At 42.3% G+C, this 22,948-nt stretch overlaps 1 protein-coding gene across 2 annotated transcripts in view; it reads right to left on the bottom strand.

Annotated features, from left to right (window-relative positions):
• Window positions 1–22,948, bottom strand: part of LRP8 (LDL receptor related protein 8) — a 170,996-nt gene that overhangs the window by 57,565 nt on the left and 90,483 nt on the right. For both annotated transcript variants that reach the window (XM_057367012.1, XM_057367013.1), the window contains exon 3: window positions 8,578–8,700. In XM_057367012.1, the coding sequence (XP_057222995.1) occupies window positions 8,578–8,700 (123 nt within the window). The remainder of the gene's footprint in view (window positions 1–8,577; window positions 8,701–22,948) is intronic.

Genomic DNA, 22,948 nt, shown 5'->3' with positions numbered 1-22,948 from the left:
TAACAAACAGCATTCACGACTTCCCAAAACTTCATACCATAAAGGAAAAACTGAGTGCAGTGTCCCAAGCCATTCCAGGCCATTCCAGGCATCACCTGCAGGGCCATACAGAGGACACTGCTGCACCAAGATCCAGGCTCAAGCCAAGGGGAGATGCTGCTTTTTCCACGCTAAACTGACAACTCTTCTGAGGTGTTAAAGGTATTGAGACGTGAAATGCTGCTCAAAGGAACCAACAGGACATGAAGAATTTAGGGCAAAGAAAGCATTCAGTAGACAAGCATAGATTTATAAGTTCTAGGATGTCCTCGCCCTTTTATGTGCAAAAGAAAGTCTGAAAAGGCTCTGCTGCCATTAAATAATTGTGTTCCTTATGTCGGAGTGAACATTTCATCTTTTATATACACACAAAGAAACCCCCACCTGTTTTCCTTTTCAGAGGATGGAACAGGCAGCTCAGATGGTGATTTTAATGGAATGAGTTCGGCTGTTGCACAAGAACACTGGAGTGCAGACCTGTGGCTGAGAAGAAAAGACTTTCTCTAACCACCCACACCTTGACTTCATTACAAATATCCCTGCTGGTTCTCACAACTCAGCTCCAAGTTTGACACTTGCAACATGTCTAGAGGCAGGAATTGAAGCAGTAACATAAATTCCAGTGGAATGCAGTATGTTAATTGCTGTTTCTTAAGTCATGAATGTTTTTTCACATTCCACACAGGGCTGATSTACCTGCTGAAATGCTTGAATGGCCTGTAGGTTAAAGTACAAGACAAAAAGGGTGAGCTGAAATGTGTCACTTCAAATACAGTCAGAAAGAGTGTCCCTAGAAAGRAGGCTGGAGCCATTGCTAAACCAAGCCTTGATGAAGGCTCGTCCTGCATCCCACAAAGGCACAGGGAGGATCCACACCACCCCCACACGTGCAGGCAGTGCCAGCAGTGACCCTCACCCCAGAGCACAATCTCACTGAAAGCATTGCAGGCATTAGAAACCTCCAGTGCAAGGCTTACATTACAGAAATTATCTACCAAAGCATGCCSAGACTGCATATTAAACCAGTCTTAATCATGATCCTAATCCTAAAGGAAGCAGGATGGWGTGTCATGAGACCCTTATTAAAACTGCAAAAGATTTCAGTGGGAGTTTGTCCWGAATGAAAACAGGATCCTACAACTGTAGGAATGGAGAAAGAGAGGAAAAACACCCATCAAAGAAAAGGTGGCAGAACAAGGAAATACAGCTTCAATATACAATTCATTAAGATACTAAAATGCAGAAGCTATTTTAATGTCAATAAGATAAAGTCATTCGATAGTCTCTTATTTTCCTCACTCCATAAATCAGCCATTTAAAAAAAGAGACAAGGTTTGCTGTCTGTGCTCTTGCACTGCAATACGACTTCATTCTATTAAAACATTTCAATTTTCTAATTATGTTGTGCTTTTGATTCCCAAAAATTATCTCCTTTTCACATCAGCCACAATAGGTAAACAACTATGAATGCTGCATCCTTCCCCCAATAAACAAACAAAAATATAAAAATCAGGTAATCTGAATTTCAGAAAGCGAGTAGTAGCAACAGAATTAGAAAACAAAAGCTCTAAGCAATGAACAGCTACTTGAGATTTCTGAAAACCTTTTAAGTTTTTAGTAGTTCAGTATTTATAGCCTGTTAAATAATTACACATACAAGAAGTTCACACACTCAACTTTCATTTTCCTGCTATTCTCTCCTATTGAAATAACTGCAAGATTAATTATAGCCATAAAAAAGCAGCATCAACCACTTTTATGACCACTCCTGTCTATGAACTACATGAACACATTACGCCAACAGGAAAAATGTTTAAATGCCAGTGTTTAGACTTTGAAACCACCAACAAGCAAAGCCCAAAGTCACCTGAGCTATGGGAATAGTGCAAATGTGCAAGCAGACAATGCTACAGGAAAAAGGGATCCCTCACAAGGTAACAGTGCTCAAAAACAGAACAATACAAACATCAGAACTGACCCAGTAGGTTCTTTCTGTTGGTTTTCCTACAGAACTCGGTCAGCCCTCTGCAAAGGTCACTGCTGAGACTTAAACTCAAAGGAAAAGCATATTTTGTCTAGGTATTACTTAAAACTTTTCTGCACTGGTAGAATTGGAGCACAATCATTACAAATCCTAACTTCATTTACATCTCTAGGTAAGTAAAATGCTGAGATCACCACAGCCATGTAATCATCAAAAAGGAGATGTAATTCACTGCCCACGAGCCACAGACAAAGTTATCCCACTGCTGGGGATAAACTGCTGGCTTTGAGTTTGCTGAATTTCCTTTGATGTAAAAAGAATAATTTCACACTTCAAGAAAAGGAACAAAACTGATTTGATTCCTTACTCAGTCAAAGACTTCTCGTGTCAGTCCCTGGGGTTTTGTGTCCTTTGGGATATTGGGGTCGACTTGGGGCTGCACAATCAGGACACACCTGGAGGCATTCCAAGTTATGGATCCAGAGGCACTTGGGAACACTGGACTGAGATGGAATGGTTCCCTCAGGGGTAAAGGCACATTTGTGATTATTTGAAGAATCCCATACGCTTAGAATAAAAGGGACTGTAAGCCCCCATCCCCAGGGAATTATTGGTCTGACCACTGGCCTCAACAAGTCTTGTCCATCTCTGGTGCACTGTTAAACACTCCCATGGAAAAGGAGTTCTCAGCAGTCTGGAACCCTCTGCAAAGTAGACCTGGAAGCTAAGTGGCATCCTAACACCAGAGAAATGAGTTAATGTTTAAGTTATATTTTGGATGTGATAAAGCTTTGATAGAGCTGAGTGCACAAAGCAAAAACTGTATCCTGATTACAGCATTGCATCACTGCAAATTATCTGACAAAATAACCTGAAATGAGAGACTACAAACAAGGAGAGACTGAGGGACAGCACTTGTTTGGTCGACAGAAGAGAAAGCTAAAGGAAGGTATCATTGCTTTTTTCAACTACAGAATGCAGGGAATAGTGAAGATGGAGCCAGGCTGTTCTCAGAGGGGCACAGTGACAGGATGCAAGGTGACAGCCACGTGCTGCAACAAAGGAAAGTCTGTCAGGATAAAAGGATTTTTTTTTCATTAATAAGGGTGGTCAAACATGAATACAGGGGTCCACTTTGGGGAAGGAATTGGACTAGATGACCCCCAGAGGTCCAGATTATGGATCTCTGTCTTAAATTATTCCATGACTTCATGGAGAGATGATCATGGCTGTTTTCATTTTATTCTGTCTCAATAAATTTGATCACATTGACAAATCAAAGCTTTCACCACTATCCCTCCAAAGCAGTCTGGGCACCTGGAAAATGAGACTGCCACTTTTGTGCCTTGTCTCTGGAAGGATCCTGTGTCTCTGGAAGTGTTTCCACATCCTATACCTTGTCCTATTTTTGCTTTACAGATGGGGTCCTCAGCTGCTGCAATTCAGCAGTGCYCCCRAAGGCCCAGCAGGGACAGGGACRGGGGGACAGAGCTGTGTTTTCTGCTGGCTGTAGCCACTTTGTGCAGTGGGAGTGTTGTTAAAATGCACACCTGGACATCTGGCATTAACATCACTGTATTCAATTCCCTGAATGATCTCTAACRGATTATTCCAACAGAATAGTCCTTGATTTGCATGTTCCACTGCACTTGCAACCCCCAGCAACTTATCACATTTATACCAACAGATCTGCTCTTAACCTTGGAGGAAAAAAGAAAAAAAAAGCTTTCTGTTACTGCCCCAGGTCCTAAAAATGGGTATCTGGCTGTGCCTCACTGATTTGGCCTAGTTTTTCTTTTGCTACTTAAATTTAGTGGCCCAGTGTATGTGATGCCCTGAAAGAGAAACTCCACCCTTCTCCAGGAAAAATTCTCCAAGGGCAGGAACAGTTTATTTAGTCCTTTTCCACAAAAGCACAGTAATGTCACCAAACCCACTCAGTCATGCAGGAGATCTGCATCAAAGAAGAATAATAGAGATGTGAAATCCTTTGGGCWGAACGGAGAGCTGGGAGAGGATTGTGCATTTGGGGGTGAACGATACCATCAATGCTACCAACAGCTACAGGATTTTATATTGGGCAACTTAATAAGAAATGAGGGCAGAACTGACCAGCACTGTGAGRGATCAGCACACACAGCAGCAGCACAGAGTGCCTGGGACCATGGAAAATACCCATTAAAAATAAAACTGTCAAGTTTGGGTACATCTCCCTGAACGACTCGTGACATGTACTTCAAAATAAGAACSAACTGCATGAACTGGTGCTGTGTTTCAAACCAATATTCAGGGTTTGATTTTATATTCCACTTCCATTTTAAAATCTATTTCCAGAGCTGCTGCTTATTAAACCTGCCCTWTTAAATCATTCCCCTATTAAATGCAATATGAATTAAGGTTTCCCTGTCTCTTTTTCTTCCTCGTAACACCCTACACTCTAATAYCCTGTACCTTTCTGTACAATAATTTCTGCTCTTAACCAGGAGAATGTCACATATCTGAAAATGAAATAAGTGGTGAGTTTATGCTCTCTGCATTCCTCGATCTCATTATACATACAATGTCCTAAGGCAAGAGTTTGCCAGCTTAGATTTTCACTTGCTCTATCCCTTTAATTTGTGCTCCCATCAGTACTGTTACTGATTGTTAGCATTTGTTTTTATTTTTCTGCTGAAAATTTTTTTGTTTAAGTCACTGATTAAATAATCTAAATACTTCAGAGGGAAATTTAAAATTTCCTTCTTGTATAAAAAGAATGATTCAGTACCTGTGCTGGAACAGCATTAGGTGGATAACATTCATTTTGCTGGAGGTCTCTGTTAGCTCAGTCAGAAAAATGCCTTCCCTTCCCCCTCTCTCAGCTCCACAAAACTGGGAAAGGAAAAGGTGAGGAATCTTTCCACAGACATAAGCAGAGCCTGTGTATATCAGCAGTGGCTGCACCACAGCCCCAGGGCATCACCAAGCCACGCTGGGCTGCTTTCAGTGAGAGCAATGAAAAATGGGGCCAGGGCACTGGATATGGTGGGCTCTCCAAAGCAGAGCAAGTGCAGGCTACCAAAAATCTCCTGCAGGTGCCAGAGACCTGTCCTGAAGAAAAATGAAGAAATATAAGGAGCTTCTTACTCACAATGATCCATTTCAAAACAAAAGCCCAAATAACCATCTCCTCTAAGATCAGTCCATGAAAGAAACAAATCAACCTTCAATTAGCACCAAAACCCACAACAGGGAGGTGTCCTAGAGATTTCATCAGCTGAGGATTTCATTTATGAGATACCCTCAGAGACACCACTTCCAGACACATTCAGTGGCTTGAAAAAACAGTTAAAAAATAGTAATTGCATGAATAGCAGAAAAGGTGCAGACATCACAGGTCCAGCAGAAACCAGGCCAGCTGGGATTTCACCTATCCAACAGGACACAGGTCATGCTGTCCTGAACACCTGGRAATGGGTAACACCCTGCAGAGAATATTGTTTGGTACAAAGCTGAGCAACTTTAGAGATTTGAGAAACAGAAAAAGCAAAGTACAATTTTGATTCTGTTAAAAAAAAACAAAACAATAAACAAACCAAACCCCACAAATTGGTACCTTCAACCAGGCATTAGAGATGGAGACGTGACATCCCTAACTTCCAATACGAGCACGAACTGCATTTAAAAACACACCACCAAAAGCATTCAGAAAATAAAAAGCCATTTAGGAGGTGGCTAGATGCTGAGAGGAACAGCCTTGTTTTCATCACATTCTAAGCTGGAAGTGCAARTGTTCCTGAAATGCARCAGTCAGCATTGTCAGTGCTCTTAAACTCCCTGGCTAGAATGGACTATGGACAATGTCCAGCATTGCATTAATTGAGGAATAACCCCAGATCCTGGAAGAAGTGCTGGCAGTTATGTGGTCTGCCTGAAAGTCATTGATTTTATAAAGCAGTTTGATCTTAGCAGTGGTGAGAAATCTCTATTTCCCAAGCTGTCCCTTCCCTAGAGAAGCTCTGCAGGGCAGGCTCCTCCACAGGGCTGTGCTGCATTTCTAAGCAGGAAAATGAGACAATTGCAGGTCCTACAGTCACCCCATGCCACAGGGAGAAAATCCAGCCTTGATTTCATCAGGGAAAAAGAAAATACGACTGAAGGGAAGAACCATACAGGAATGCCCATCTATATATTTTGCCTGCTGCTACATTCTCTGTCATTACAGCCTCATCTTTGCCCTTCAATAATATTTACACAAAGAGCCAGGCCTTTTACAGTGATGGTGCCAATTACAAGGAAAGCCCAGCATTCCCACAAAACCCCCAAATGTGTGTGAAGTTACCCCACACCCAGCACAGGCTGAATCTGGATCCTCACAGAGCAGATTGGATCAGCCTTGATATTACAAATACTTTGACAAGGATACAAAACATCTGAAAAGAACATTTCCATTGTGCAAATTAAAGCTTATAGCCATCAACAGTCGTAAGATTAAAACAACCTGATCTTAATTTGATAAAGTGTGGACTTCATATGGGAATAATCCTGGAAACAAAAGTAAAGTTCCAAAATTCTAGCTGCAGACGTTTTTAAGATTCAAAGGCAAGCTTTTAAGAAGTACTGGTTCCTCTTGTGTGATAGCCACAAGTCAGACATGGGCTTGTATCAAATACTTTCTGAATGCTGAGACCCAGGTCTGTGTATCCACACAAAAATTGATCTATSTTGGCTAAAATTCATAAGAAAACCAAAATATCTTATTTTGAGGCAAAGCACAGTAAACCTGCCTGCTACAGATATAAACCAATAAAGTATGGTACATTATATGCCACAGACTTTGGCTGGCCTCAAAGTAATTGTATTTAAAAAAAACAAATTAAGAACTGATCCATACAGGTGCTCTACTTTCACTAGGAACTGCTGATTCATCTTASTCCTATACTACAGAACAGGAACAAACCTCTTCCTGTGTTGCAGGAAGATGTTTCAAAGGCCACCTATTTTTCTGAACTGAAAAATCACCAGAGAAATGCAAACTTTGGTCTCTTAGAAGGTTTCAAGCAGGGAAGAAAAAAAAAAAAAAAGAAGATGATGAAAAAAAACCTCACAAAAATCTGAACAAATTACTTTCCTCTGAGGAATGCAGTCCTGTATGGTAACAATCTGAGGCTCAGGTCAAGTTTCTTTCGTGATACTTAAGATTCAAGACTGATTTCCCCAGAGGATAAAATAACCGGGGGAAAAAATGAAAGGTGAAATGAGTAGAAAAGGAATGGAAGATGACAATCAGAAATGATCAGGGATCTTAGTGCTGCATGGCCCATCCAGAGCTTGTGCCACGGCCTCTGACATGAGATTTGCAGGCAGAGACTKCAGCAAATGAAGCTGCTCAGTTATTCAAACCCCCTTCAGACAATCAGGTAGTGGAAGTGGCATTAATGAGACAGCTTTTAACKAAGGAGGATGCAGGGTGAAAGACCAACCAATACAGCACATAAATATGTTAATGGATTTATTGAGGTATTTTTTTTTTTCTGTAGCCTGTATGCGACTGCAAAAATGATTCAATTCATTTTATGCAAAAGAAGTGCATTTATCTCTCTTAATTAGGGAGAAAGTAGGACTGGTACTAGGATTAAAAATAAAAGTATGGTCAATTTTGAAGTTCTCTATGTACCCCAATCTGGTGAATTCTGATAAAATACTTCCTCCAATACTGCTTCTGACTCATGGGAATATTTGTGWAGTGCATGACTGGAAATTCAACAGAATGGCCTGTACTAGAGTTTCTTGGTCTGGCAAGAACAAATCTGCAGATATAAGTAAGCACACAAATAAAAGTCTACACATCAGTATTTTCATTAAAATATCCMTGGGATTCCCTTCAACTCATTATCAGATAACCCTTCACAGTTCCAGAACAAGGGAGCACAAATAGGCTCCCTTTAAAGGATGTGAGAAAACACACTACATGAAAACCAAGAATGTTCTTTTTACTTATTGGGTTTTTTAAGGATGCAGATGTTCTTACCTGCAAGAACATCTGTCACACTTAGTCTCAGCTTTAGTTACTTTACATTTGCTCATCTTTCATCTGATGCTTTTTTCATTTGTTCTCAGAGGAAAAATAAAAAATGATGATTGAGCAATATGGGAACACTGCAAAGCTCCTCTGTAATAGCAGAATGCTGCCTGCAGTGATGATAAATCCCAATATGTTACCATGCAAAACACCAAATCAGAGTTTCCAAAAAGCCTGATCTCAGGTGAATGTGACACTTCACGTATTGCTGCTGATCAGGAGCCTGCCAAGCAGCTCAAGATGTTTACAATTTCCTTGCAGACAGAAATCCAGACCAGACAGCACCGCCTGKATCATAGTCTGGAAAACTGGTACATTTGAAGGTTTGTAAACCGTGTGATTGGAATGACCTGAATCTTTTGTGTCTGTAATTTTTGTTCTAACAGAAACATAAGTTGACAGATCATCCTGCAAGTGCTGGGAATAACAAATTCAGTTTCTCTGTGCTTTGATAAGACAACATGTCTGAGAAACACCACTTTGTGCTACTCACTGCATGCTGCTTCTGATTCATCTGACCCGTCGGGACATTCTTCTTCACCATCACATTTCCACCGGGCTGGGATGCAGTGCCCATTGTCACAAGTGAAATCTGACTCAGCACAAGTTTTCTTTGCTGCAAGAAAAGAAGAAAGTACTTGGCATGAATATAAACAGTGCAGAAAATCTCCACTGTACCCAATCCCATCCAGGACAAGAGGGATTGCCCTGTATTAAGAGGATTTATTTCACATTCAACATTGCTTCTTCATGACAGTCAGACATATATCATAGATGGGTGTTTATTCTTACTAGAACTCTTATTTCTCCATCATTTGACAAAGATTCACTCTTTTATGTCTTTCCCCAGACATTCAAAAACCAGGAATGTTCTTTTTCAAAACGATTTTCTAAGATTTTTACTATAAAAAGCTGCTGCCCTCATGGAACCCAAAKCATGCTGCATGATTTACAGACAGGCAAGACAAATAAGTATCACCTTTCGAGTACTAGAATCTAAATAATAATGTTTCTATCTATGCAATCTATTCACGGCTTGTTASTACATCTGTCACCACAGCAGATGATCATAAAGCACTCCTTCAAAAACTAACATTTATTTCATTAAACGTCAACCGCTCCATGCTCTTTGCTTTGCTTGCATTAATCTAGGGCTTGAAAAAGATGCAAAGCATCAACTCAAGCAATTAATTACCTATTCCTCTGTGCCAGTGGTGCAGGGGCACCATGTGCTCTGCAGTTCTAGTCAGCATCTTCCCACTGTGGCAGAAAGACAGAATTCTCCATATATTCAGCCCCTTCAAGCTGAGGCCTCAGTGCTGATGTGACCACCACTCACTCATTACTTTTGCAGTCATGATTTCAGTGGCTTTTCTGCTGAGTCCTGAGCAAGGGCTGGGGCTCAGTGTCAGCACCTTGAAGAGAAAGGCTCTCTGGATAACTGAGATCTACCTTTGTCAGCCATCAGCTGACAGGAAGTGGTGGTGGGGAGATTTGTCTCTTCCCCCTGCAAAGCTGCTCACAACCTAATAGGATCACAGGAAAATTCAGGTAATGAAGGACCTCAGGAGGTCACCAAGTCCAACTTCCTGCTCAAGACAGGCTCAGCTCTGAGGTCAGATCAGGCTGTTCTGTGTTTTATCAAGTCTGGTCAGAAAAAAACCTGAGATGGAGCCAGCACAACCTCCCTGGGCACCCTGTTCCACGTTTTAGCTGCCCCCACGGTAAGATCCGGGCCTGAGAGCCATTCCCCCTACGAGCCACGTGCACACATATTGCTACATCAATACTTCTTCATTTCCAAAGCATTAAACACAACTAATAAGCCTCGGGGGTTTGATCTTTTACTTTCCTTTCTTGTTTTCCTACATGAGCTGCTGTCATGAAGGGAGTCATGTTAAATATCACTCACGTGCCCACACAGGGAACAAGGAATGTTTCTGTGTGAGGTACTGGAGAGAACTACACGGCTGAAATAAAAGTGCTCGTTTTTTYAGAACACAAAACGTGCAGCTTCCCTGAGCAGACATCCAGCAGGAAAGCACTGCAAAGCACCACTAAGCAGCTGTGCAAYCTCTCAGGATGCACTTCATAAAGAGAACATCCATTTACTCCCCTTCTGTTGCTAAATGAACCAGATTCTTGAGATAAAAAAAAAAAAGATAATTTTCGATTTTCTATTCAGCCATTCAGAAACATATTATGAACTAMTATAGGATAAAAAACCATTTCCATATAAACCAAGAGTTTTACAAGAGACTAGTCATACTAAGGATCATCCAAAGACATTGCACATCTGTTATCAGACTTTCTCCTGAATGTCTCYTTTTAGGAACCCAAAACCTGTGAAACTGGCTACTGCACATCACTTCTGGGGTATTTAATGCAAGTTTTAATGACTCTGATTTATTTAATGGCCAGAAATACTGATTCTGAGTAGAAGCGAAAGCACTATTATGGTTGCTGGGAAGCTCACTGGGTAAAATGTTAATAATTTGCTCTTAGGGGAAGGTTATGGCATCTACAAATGAAACAATCACAACTTCATCCAGAAAGGAGAGATCACTGTAATACTGGAGTTGTTAGAAACTCAATTTTTAAATTTTTTTTTTTTACTTGGTCTCTCAATGCCCTAATATCTTGCTTTCCACAGCAAAACTGCCCTTTAACTTACTCTCTAGAGATAAATAGCAATAAAACCACTATTATGCCTCAAAAGAACCCTCTGTTTTTGCCATCAGTCTCACATTTCCAGGCCATGGGGATGCAGGAGCGAGGGGCCACCCCAGGAGTGGCACAGGCACCCCCTCCTCACAGCCAACCTGCTCCCAGCAGATGGTGGCACAAAGGCTTTGTTCCCTGACACTGCTCCTCCTCATGCACCACGATCAGCCCCTTGCCAGGGCTCACAAAAGGGGAGAAAAGCATCCCTGCCAGTCCCAGGGCATCCCTGGAAGGTGTCAATGAGCTCCCTCCCTTTGGCAAAGGGAAGCTGGGCACAGCCACTCACCAGCAGTGGCAAAYCGAGAAATGGCATCGTGTCCCCATGGCCACCCAAAGGCCCAACATGAGAGATGAACCAGCAGGATACAAAAGTGTTTGGTGCTTTGTTTGAATCTAAACTGTCTAATCTCTAATGGAATAAAGAGAGTGGGAGCTCAAACCTTTTTATGATTATTATATTTACTTCTGCTACTTATTTTTTTTCTTTTTGTTATTTATATTTTAAATACTATCTTTGATTTGCTATTATTTTTTATTATTATTACTCTCCAGCTCTGCAGACTGTCTCAATTCCAATAAACTCCACTTTCTGTTGCACACAGTAACCAAGATTATTCAAACTGCGAGAATACTGAAGCACTGTCTCATTTCTCACCTCTAATACAAGACTGGAATCACTTTATTTCCAACCAGATTTACCTTCTGGCACTCAATCCTCATGTCTCTGRGATCACAATGCAGGCAGGGAGCAGTTAATTAAAATATCAGCTCTCTGTCTTTTCCTTCCTTTTTCTTTTTGAAGTCTGATAACCCTTTCTATTAATCTCCCATGTTATACACCTTCCTTCTATCAATAATTCATTGAGGCTCACACCATAAATTGCCAGTGGTGCATTAAAATGTAAAATAAATAAATACATCTCTTTTAGACAATGGGGAGAACCCAGGTTCATTTTACGGTTTCACCTGGCTCAGAAATAGTCAAGCAAAATTAATTGTCCCCCTGAGATCCATTTCCTTTGCCGTAAGCAGCCCAGGCAGCTCTGCTCACATGTCTCTTCCAAATGAACATAAATAAACAAGAGTGAGTAGTCACAGCATCCCTGAGCCTCTGCTCCTCAGGGGGCAAAGCGATACCTGGAACGAGAAAAGASACGGCTCCGAAGCGTGCTCAGAGCCTTTCATCTCCTCCCCTGCTCGGCTGCACACACTGACACCACACACTGCCTCTCCTTTGACTCTTGCTTCATTTGCCTTCAGTTCCTCTTTTCCTTTCCCACATCTGCAGGTGGACAGATCCGTCAGAAATGACCGTGGGACTCGGCTGCACAGGGAATCAGCCCTGGCTTGGGCAGCTCTCCAAAGGAAGCTTTGGTCAGAGTCAGTCATTCCTGCTTCTCTTCTCCCAGAAACGAGGGCAAGAGAAGAGGGAAAGAAGGTTTCAACTTTATCTAGCAATGACAAAAAATACCCTAAAATGCTTTATTTTAAACTGCATCCAGCCCACAGTCCCTCATTTTCCAAACTGCCCTTTTCTGTTCCATTACTCACATCTCTTATCCTGAAATACAAGTAAGGATTCAGGGGTCATCCCTGCAGCAAATTAAGAGCAGAGACGCCAGGAAGAGTGGTTTAGAACATGAACATTTATAGAGTGAATTMATAAAAAAGCATTAGACTGGAGGGAATAAATACACACTGGAAGGAACAAGCCTTGTACTGGCTAGGAGCAGGGACTGGATGATATAATTGTGACTTCCAACTTCCAAAAATACCTACTTCTGAAAGATCAATTCCCTGACTCTAAGCCAAACAAAATATCTGAATCTAATGGAAAAGTCCAGGACTTATCCTTTCTTCCTCTTTCTGATAAAGCCCAACATCCTCCCAATGCTCTCAGTCACTTCATTTAACCTCACTTAACTTYTGCCTCAGTTTAGAGGTTCACAAGGCAGGTACATCTTTTCAGTCACTCCTGGTAAGATACGAGGCCCCCCGTGGTTCAATTTCCAATTCATGCCTGGTTTATTCMATTTTTGTACATCTGTAATATTAAGCAATACCCAATTCTGCAATAGTTTCATTTTTTGCAATTCCTGTTTTCCCCAAACCAGCAGCTGAAAAGCAGAATGAACTGTTCAACAGCAGCAGTAATGTAAAAACACATAAAAATTCCTGTATTTTCTTATTAAAACTTGCCTGTAAAGGACGCTTGAAAATAAAGGTTTGGGTTTTTTCCCCATACGAGAATGAACCCTACCTAGTAATAACACTCTAAACACAGGAATTTTAGACAAAGGGTTTTGTTCAAACTCTGGATTKTTATCCAGGGGTTTCTGGGTTGTTTTCCAGAAAACCAGGCCAATGAGAGCATCCTTATGTGTTAACCCACAAAAACCCTGCAAATGTGCCCCCTCCGCCCATTTCCTCCCCTCAGTAATGGTGGCCAACTTTCACCAATTCTAAATGAGGGAAGATGTGGAAAATAAGTCTAATCCTACAAGTTTCATGAAATTGGTAGGTGAATAGAGAACGATCAAAATCACAGCTCCATAGAGGGGGATAAGGGCAGAAAGTGGCCACAGGGCTGATCTGCTCCATGYGCTGCCAGATCCTGCATCTCATCCTAAGGTGGATTTATGGCAGGGGGAAGGTGCCAGTTTGGGACTAAAAACCCCAGACAAGAAACTCATTGAAAAGTGGTTTAATTTATTCCATTWCCCTCATTCCTTTACGCAGATCCTGCTCCTATTTTAACTTCTGAATTAGCACCAGACTTCCCATCAAACTGTGGATCTGCTCTCATTTGCAGCCAATATTCAGTCTTCTCACAGAAAACAGTTTCCCCAAGCTGCTGTAAGAATGTAACAATATAAAGTAAAAAAACCATACAAATGAAAGTTTTGCCGTGATCCTTCTGCAGCAATAAAATAGCACAACCCTGTAGAACGTGATAATGGGGAGATGATGGTAGGCCAGAGACACTGAAATTCATAAAACAGGGTTTCATTTCATGCTGGGAAACKTCAATGAAACTTTGATCAGTGGCTTATCAGAGCCGCTGACAAGGCTCCATATGAGAAGAAGAAAAGCTGAATTGCATGARTTCAGGAGCTTAAACACAGCCCATCAGCACCACTCTGCCCTGAGAGCTCTGTGGGTAATGGGACACAAGGCAGCTCCTCCCAGAACAGAACACATCATCATTGGGGTCACTCTGCACCTCCTAAGGACCTCCATCAATCCAATCCCCCAGTGACCAAAACATACCCCGGCTGGATCACTGGCTTGGCCCAACAAGGTTTTCTGTTTCTCACAGAAAAGTAAGGGCCGTGTTTATGATTCAGCTCTTGGGAGCTTCTGGGCTACACAAAACTTGACAGCAAACAGTTGTTTTCAGTTTAAAACCTCAGTCAGCTCCTGAATCACAAACACAGCCACCAGGACATTGCAAATGCCACTCCCAAACAGAAATTCCCAGCCAACAGGAAAAAGCAATTTAAAAAAATAATTAATTCAAAGTTATGTTCACCACAAGCTTGATATATACTCCCAAACCCAGAAAACACTTGGAGCAGGAGACTGAGCCCTAACCACGTACTTCAACAGCATCCCCGCCCTTCAAAAGGAATCTGCGGTATTGATCCCCAATCCTTTGATCAGGTTTTATACCCAAAGGATGTCTTAGTTGTCTTAAGGAGATCTGAAAATCCTAACCTACATCTGCAGCCCGAGTCCTCTCAGTTCCTGCTGTTGATTTTGCAAAGGAGGAAGTGTCACAGGSAGTGAGAGGTTTCCTGCTCCCGGCAGGTGGGCACACAGCGCTGCATTCCCCGCTTTAGGGATCCAAACACCATGTGCTGGGAGTCTGAGCTGTCACAGCACCTCTGCCACGGCCACCACTGCCAAATCCTYGGCATGGGAATCCCAGGAATGCGCTGGTTTGCAGCTACAAGGTATGAGAAGATCCAAGAATCAAAAATCACRAAATCCTAGTTGATGTGGATTGTYGAGTCCTTTKAATTTTCAGACAACTAAGGACACCTTGAAGTAATGAAAGRGAATATTTAACCATTCTCTGAATCTGGCCACTTTTTTTTTGACACTGCCATCTCAGCAGGCAATTACTTTTATAAAGCAAGATTAATCAGATCCCCTCAAAGAGCCAGTGCTCAGGCACAGACCCCGGCGCCTTTGATACTCCACATGAAACACATTCTAAAGGAACTTCTCCCCAAGACCCCCTGAAACAGCCCCAGAAAACAACGCCCSATTGACAGAAGCCAGGCAGGGGCTCTGGGGCTGCCTGAAGCTGCTGCTCAAGTAACCAAAACATGCAGCTGCAGAGCCTGAAGCCCCTCAGATCAATCAAATCRAACCAAACCGATGCTTTAAAAGAAGAAAAAAAGATATCACCTGTGATTTTTCATTAGTATCAAAGGTATCCACTTCTGTGCATTTTTCAACGGAAGTATGTGTAAGCCTCCTATTTAGAATTATTTAAATCAATTTTCATGTTTAATATTAAATTTAATGTAAGGAAAATGGCAGAACCTAATTGAAAGCTATGAAAAGCAGAATGCTGAAAAAGAGCATTTTGTTCTCATGTCTGAAATTAAAGTGACTTCAACTAACAAATACAGGTCTTCATTCCCCAACTTATTCATGTAAATCGGGATAAAACTGAACAGTATTTTTCCCCAACCTGTCCTCAAGTTGCTAYAGTAGTCTTTAAAAAGGGACTGCATGCTCAAAGGTTGCTCTGGTTTTTAGCAAATACACAACTTGATCTAATGAAGCATTTGTCCCTACAAACCATGTTTCMCCAACAGGAAAAGYAGGAATTCTCTTATTCCCAGGAGASAAATCAAGGACAAAACTGTCTGCTTGGACTGGCGTGTTTTGAGGGCATTAGAGGTCTGTCAAACATACTGCTTGGTATTCAGGACAAACTCCTGGCAAGTCTGAAGGCTTAGTCAGGGCTCTGAGCTTTGTCCTAGGGAGCTCYGCAGCTGGGAACAGCCCAGGCAGAAAGCTCAAGTGCTGCCTCACTCGTTTCAGAGGAACATGCCCCACRTTCCTCCAGGCAAGGCTCCCTCCAACATCTGCTCCCTCCATTCTTCCCTCAGCTTTCTCCATTTTTTTTAAAATCCACTCAAAAAGAATCAGTAATCTTTTATGCTGTACAAACCCAGGCTTTGTGACAAGTTCCTCATGAGGAATTCCCATCACCTGAATGTTCTAGTCTCTGGAATTCAAAAATCAACAAACAACAAACCCACAAGAAAAGCAACCAACTTCCCCCGCATTGTACTTCTAAATTGGAAAATCATATCCTTCTGCAGAGGAAGCGGGAAGAAGAGACAGATTTTCCTACAGCATCTGAAATACACCCAGCTTGGCTCAGAAATAGGCTGACAGCCCTGTCCAGCCTGCAGTCACCTCTGGATGCCACCAATCAACCTCATTGCTGTGTGACACTGCACAGCAGGTARAAAACCACCCACCACTTGGTGTCAAATGACAAAACCTCACCGAGGCTCTTCCTCATCCAGCAGCAGCAGTGACAAGAAGGATGCCAAGTACATGGCAAAGGTTGGCCTTCAATAAATGGAATTGTTCTTACAGCAAATATTGTACAAGGCAGCAYTGAATGAAARCTTGCTCYCCTTAGGAGATCTGAGAACCTGAAAATGCACACGTCATGTCCTCCCGTGCAGGTACACAGACACAGAGACATTAAATGRCATGCAGAATTCAGGCAGCCAATCTGCAGCATGGCCAAGGCCTGCCCGTGTCTTTCAGCCACATTTGATGGCGCGGTCGCTGTATCTCACGCTCAAGTCAAGATTTCCTCTGTGCAGAAAAGAGCAGCCATCGCTCTGCTGTGGAAGCTGAACGTGTTTCCAGAACTCCATATTGCTGCAGTCAYGACCTTTTCAAAGGATTTGGTATGCTCTGAGTTTCCAGTTTGTTTCTAAATATTTCTTTGACTGAAGCTCATCCACAGTGACTTTTGCTGACGGAATTGCCAGCTTTGCCTGTCTCTCTGGGTTGTTTTGCCTTCTTTTAACAAGCAAGACATTGTTGCAAGACAGAAGCTCTTAGGGTGGCAATTACATGTATGGTATTTCACAATGAAGGACATCCACAAATTCCTCAAGAGGCACTTAATATTATTCTGTCTTTCTATTTCTGGGAATTGAACACTAGGGGCCACATTCTACCCTGATGAAACATCACCGAAGTCCATGAATAATCACTGGTCCCAGTGGTCTCCRTGGAAAATTGATCTCAGATATTTTTATAACACCCTATGATGTCTRTTTTCAATACAGGTTTTACAATCCTCAACCTAAGTCAAAACCATTGACGACAAAAGTTCCTGGTGCCTTAAGTYAAACCCCCAATGACAAAAGCCAGGTTTTCTGAGGACAAAACAGACTGAAAGCTATTTCTGAGAGCAAATACAGTAGGGCAGAAAAGCAAAAGTGGTTAATTTAACTTGATGGAGCAATTTTGGTTCCCACCTACACACATGCCTACAGCTTATCAGACAGGTACCAGAGAAAGAGAACAACCATGACTTACAGACAAAATTGTCTTCAGTTATTCAGAAAATGAGSAAAATGAGACTAAGGCACCTGAACATAGATGGAGAAAAGAGACAAAGACACGTGAATGCAGATCCTTTTACCAAGCAGGGTATAAGGAAAATKAAGGCCTCCTTACAGTCACTACTTTCTGCTCTATTTCATGTTTTTAAGTATGTTTCCTTTTTCATAGAGGGTGGTAATAAATCTCCAAKACCAATGGAAAGGATGGCAAAGAATATCCCTGAAGCCTAAGTTACACTTTTTCTTACATGACTCATGCTGTCACATTGAAACACTACAACACTGGAGTTCACAGGTGCAGAATTTGCCTTTCACAGCTCGGACACAGCATTTAACTTTTCACTGCCTGATTTAGTGTACAACTGTGAGGTTAAAGTGCACCAAGGCAAARCACGGCACCTCGAGCAGAATTTCACACGGAGTTCACACGCAGGAGGTAAACCCAGGGGCCCTAAACCTCCACAGAACCGGGCACGATGAACTCCCTGTCACGCTTTCGCTGCAGCTGCGTGATCTGGGGTTCATAGAATTTCTGGCAATGCTCAGCCCCTGGCTGCACGTTTGTGACTGCACTGTAGGGTCTGCCCTGGCTCAGCAGTGTGAGTTCTGCRGCTCAGCTCGCTCGGCCGACACAAACTGTGAGAGCACAAAACATCTGCAGGGAAGCAGCAGCAATTTCAGCAGCCCCCTTCACCACAGAGAGTAGAGCAGCACCATTACACACTGGGGGTCCTCAGAACTGCAGGCAAAGTCACTTCCTCGGCAAATCAGCTTCAAAAACAGCCAAAGAGAAACAYACACCGTTTAAACCCTGCTTTGCAGAACTTGGCCTGGGTCCAGGCTGCATACTGTGCCTTACAACTGTGTGGAAAAACAGTAACCTGATACTCACACCTGCAAGATCTGTGTTTGTAAGCATGGTAAAACACACGTGCAGGACATTCCTATGCACAAGCATTTTATATTTCCAAAAATGCGTCCATCGCTACAAGCTTCAACCTGTCATAAAATCGACCTAAATCTAAGGATATGCTAGAAACATGACAGAAGTCAACGSAAAGCTCCCAATTTCTGGTAAAACAATGAAAATAGAAAAAAAGGAAAGCAGAAAAGGCTTTCCAAGAGTCAGGATTAATGACCTAAATCAAAAACTTGAAGACTCAATCGATGCAGTGGCAAAAGGGTACCTTCTGTTGGTAGGAAATGGGGAGAGGGGACACAGGAAGAAGTGTACCAGACCTGTGATTCTGAGCACAGATCCCTGGGAAGGGAGGGGACAGTAGGGGAAGGTGATGGGGGTTTGTGCTCCCAATTGGAGAATTACACYTGAGCATTCTGTTTGGCAGCCAGCTGCAGAGGAAATGAAGCTGTTATTTTGCTTGGTTTTGCTGCATTTATGCATYTTTTATTAGAAGCAGCACCTAATTTTATGTCAATTTATACATGGTCCAGTTGCTTAATGTTGGATCAATGTTTGCTCTTTTTCTTCTGTTCCTATTTGAATCAATAAGTTGCAGAATAAAACACTCAAAAAAAATGCATACAGGTAAGAAAAAAGCCCACATGCCATGGTATACTTTCTGTGAGGCCAAAATATTACAATTAAAATACTCACTGCAGTGTGTTGGAAGAATGAAGAGTCAGTAACAATAAAAGGAACCAAGGTGTTTCTAAAGACTTAAATCTAGTGTTTCCAGCCTTATCCCATTTTTACATGTTCTTTATTGTTAGCAAAATTACGGCATTTTTGAAATAATTTTTTTTCCCTAGGATTATGTTTAAAAGTTCCCCTTTCTGGACCTACATTCATGGTCCTGAAGTATCTAACTGCTTCAGATGCCAAAAATAGAAATRGCAAATGGAAAGTAACAATTGGAATGCCACAAAAATAAAAATACATGCAGAAACCCCTTATGCCATAACAAACACTATATTCAGCATTTTACACACACATTTTTATGCCATACCAATAGCTATGGTAAAAGAACATAAAGTGAATTAACTGGGAAGCAACACATCAGGAATATCCAAAACAAGAAAAAAAAAAATGTAGACCCTGATTGTTAATGGTCTTTAGACAGACCAGTGCCACAGATGTCCCTGTGTGTGCACCTGTGAAGACACCTTTTMCACAGCTCTGTTAGCAGCTCTGTAAAGAAGACATTAATTGCGTCCAATGACTAATTTGCCAAGAATYTTGCTTTTAAAGCCCACTGAATCAGAGCCCTGGGAATTGTAAGGGATCRCACACAAAAGCATTTTCAAGCCCGTCTCCAAAGCCAGCATCGTTTCAGACTGAACAGCAGGTTCATCCTCTGATCCAAGTCTGTTGCGGCGGAACTGCGCCAAACAAATGTCTGTTAATATTCTGCCAGGAAGCGCGAGCGGATGGGCTCCTGCATTGCATTAAGGCAAGTRCTCAGGTTAAGAGTTGGCCATCGGTCACGCAGCTCCCCCATTCAAGCACAAACCTCTTCACCCATCACCGTGTGTTGTCAAATGCTTTTGTGCATTGCAATATTAAATACTCGTACCCTGGGGATGGGAGCTGAATAGGCACAACATGGAAATTATGATGCATGCAACCATACCCTTTAACCTATTAACAAGTATGACCAAGATCACTTATTCTGAGCTCTCTAATCATCAAGGCAAGAAGACATCAACAGCTACTGTGTCACACTGACAGGGCCTTCAATGGCAAGTGTGGTTCAAAGGTCCACAGGAAACACAAAGCAGCTTTGTCTTTTGATGTAATGAACAAAGCTACCATGTGGCACAGCATCACACATGCAATTAGTCAGGAAAGTTAATACAGGAGAAGCAGATGGTGGAACCATGTCAACATTTTTAGTGGGCACGTTTCCCCTTACTCTCCAGTTGCTGTGATCCAAGGTCGGGGGAGCAGCAGGCAGATTGTTGGTGAGCTGGACCACACCAGGGATTGACAATGCCCTTTTATCTATCCATCTGAGGTACCTCTGTGCTCCCACTTCTACTGGCACAGCTCCATCTTTGACACCTCCTCTCCACCACATCCCCACACCACAGGGTAGGATCATTAACCTCAGTGCACATTGAGAGAAAATGAGGCAGAGACAGTCGGTCTCTAACTCTGGTTGTACAGGAAAAGGCATTAAAAACTCCTCTTTGGTGGCCCTTACACTGCTCATCCTGCTCATTTCTGCAGCTCGGTACATGAATCATGTGACAGCACACTTCACTCCACAGAACTCTACACATTTGCAAAGAGCAAGTGCTCCTCACTGCCAGCCCTGAAGCTCAGCTAACAGGATGGAAGGGAGAGGCCTCTTGGTCATCACCAATCACACTGGACACGCAGAAAACGTAAACCCAAACCACAGGGATCGCACAAAGAAATACAATACAGGAAACGCCGTGATTTGTGTGACTTTGAAGTTAACAGCCCCGCAGAGTTTTCAGACAAAGTCTCTCTGCTCTTACTGCTAAGCAGTTCTGCCCAATTCCCCAGTTCCATACCTCACGGATTTACACAGTACCCAGGTGAGGATGGCAGGAGCTCTCAGCTCTGCAAGTCATTTAATTAAAATAAAATGAACAACCAGCAGTTAGTCAAACAGCTCGTASGTTCCAGCCACCACAGCTGCCGAATTCTGCAGCCCTTGGTCCAATCTGATTTCCTTTAAAGCTCCTGGCAACCCATTAATTAAAACACATTATTTACTGCTTCCAGGGGCTTGAAACCATGGGATGCACTTAATGGAATTTCTGCAATTACGTACAGCCAGCCCTAGTGACAGGCTCCATTCTTGCTCCTGCTCTGCCCTGCTCCCACACTCAGCATTTCCTTCCCCGCAGCTCATCCACGCGGTGCTGTTTGGCCTGGGCCTGCCACGCTGGGATCGGCTGCCATGGAAATGAGCAGGAGGCAACAAARGACCTGTGAGACTCACTGGAGATGGAGGAGTTGCAAGGCAATAGCACAGGAAGGCCAAGACAAAGAGAAACCAATTTGCCTGCTGCCTTTAAACACAAACAACCCTCCCCCTTTGTGCAAGGAGATGTTGATGAATTGAGTTTTCCCCTGATTTAAGAAACCAAGCCCTTCCAGCCAAATGCAATGAAGGCATGTGGATGGAGCATCCTGCCTTTGGTCATATGCAGCATTCCATCCGTTAGTGCTCTGTGGGAAAATGRTCCCAAAGCAAACCCAGAGAAGGTGCAGTTTAATAAGCAATCCCAGTATCACTCGTCCCACAGCATCAGCTACAAACAGATTTCTCTGCTTTCAGAAGGAGTTTTTCTTTTTACTCCATTATTAAGTAGTCACGCTCATCAGCAATTCCCGTGACTTTGCAAGAAAAAAGCATCTTAAAACATAACCTTACAAAGTGTGACTGACAAGCATAACGAAGTCTCCTATGTCTTTGAACTGATTTCCAAAGGTATTTCAGAAGGATTGAGAGCAGCCCTTCAAGAATTTTGGGGTGCTGGTGGATGAGAGGCTGGACRTGCCCAGAAAGCAAACRTGTCCTGGGCTGCATGCMAAGGGGAGCGYACTTAGATATAAGCCTAAAAACTWAGAYATTTTTATAMGTATATAAGATATAAGGAATAKGGAAGGATATAAAGAAGATTKTTTTTACATAATTGCAAAATGCTGGCACTGGTTTCCCAGAGAGGTGGKGAATGCCCCATCCCTGGAAATATTCAAAGTCARGTTGGACAGGAATYGGAGCAACCTGAWCTAGTTGAAGACTTCCCCATGGCAGGGAGGTTGGACTAGATGACCTTTAAAGGTCTYTTTCAACCCAAACTATTCCATGATTACTTGTGTTTTACGAGAATAAAGGGAACATAAATTTTTATGGAAYCGTGAACTTTTTACTGCTTATGGAGTCCCATAAGAACACTGCTGAAAGATCAAGTACTGTAAGCCCAAGACATCCATAGATAAAATCCTCCCAATGTTTATTACTTTCCCCCCCACCATGTGTTTATTACCTTTTTTTTTCATGAGGCCAAGTGACTAATCTATGTAAAACCTATGGAAACCATCCAGAGATATAAAAAGAAGAAAACAGTATTAAAATAAACCACTACCAAAGCCTAATAGCTTTCTTCCAGCAATACAAAAGTGGATTTTGGCTTTACTCTCCTGTGGTTCATTCACAAAAAGAAGGGAAGTAAAAAGTGGAGAAAGCATTTCTTRTACRATGCAGAAACAGCTCTGCAGATTGYAGTCTGTAATTCCAAATACCCAACGAGCCTGCACCCTGCCCTCAGCTGGTRTGAGAAATTGCTTGTCTGCTCTGAAGTCACTGTAGCTACTCCAATTCAGATTAGTTCTAAAAGCCTCTTTCATCAAGATGTACTGCAGTAATGCACGAGCATTATTTAAGTCCAGATTTAAATGTACAAGAGAAGAGGTATTTTTTGCTGCAAGAAACCCAGAAATTCAGGACATTGTATCAACATTTGTCTACCGAATAAGTCTTTTGTCATTGTGATTTTCGTAAGAACAKCTGTGAACGGATTTAT

The sequence above is a fragment of the Malurus melanocephalus genome, unplaced genomic scaffold (assembly GCF_030028575.1).
Source record: "Malurus melanocephalus ecotype Western Australia unplaced genomic scaffold, MMel_1.1 scaffold_74, whole genome shotgun sequence".
Taxonomy (NCBI): domain Eukaryota; kingdom Metazoa; phylum Chordata; class Aves; order Passeriformes; family Maluridae; genus Malurus; species Malurus melanocephalus.
Note: the sequence above shows the minus strand (reverse complement) of the source record. Positions and strands in the feature narration are given on the sequence as shown.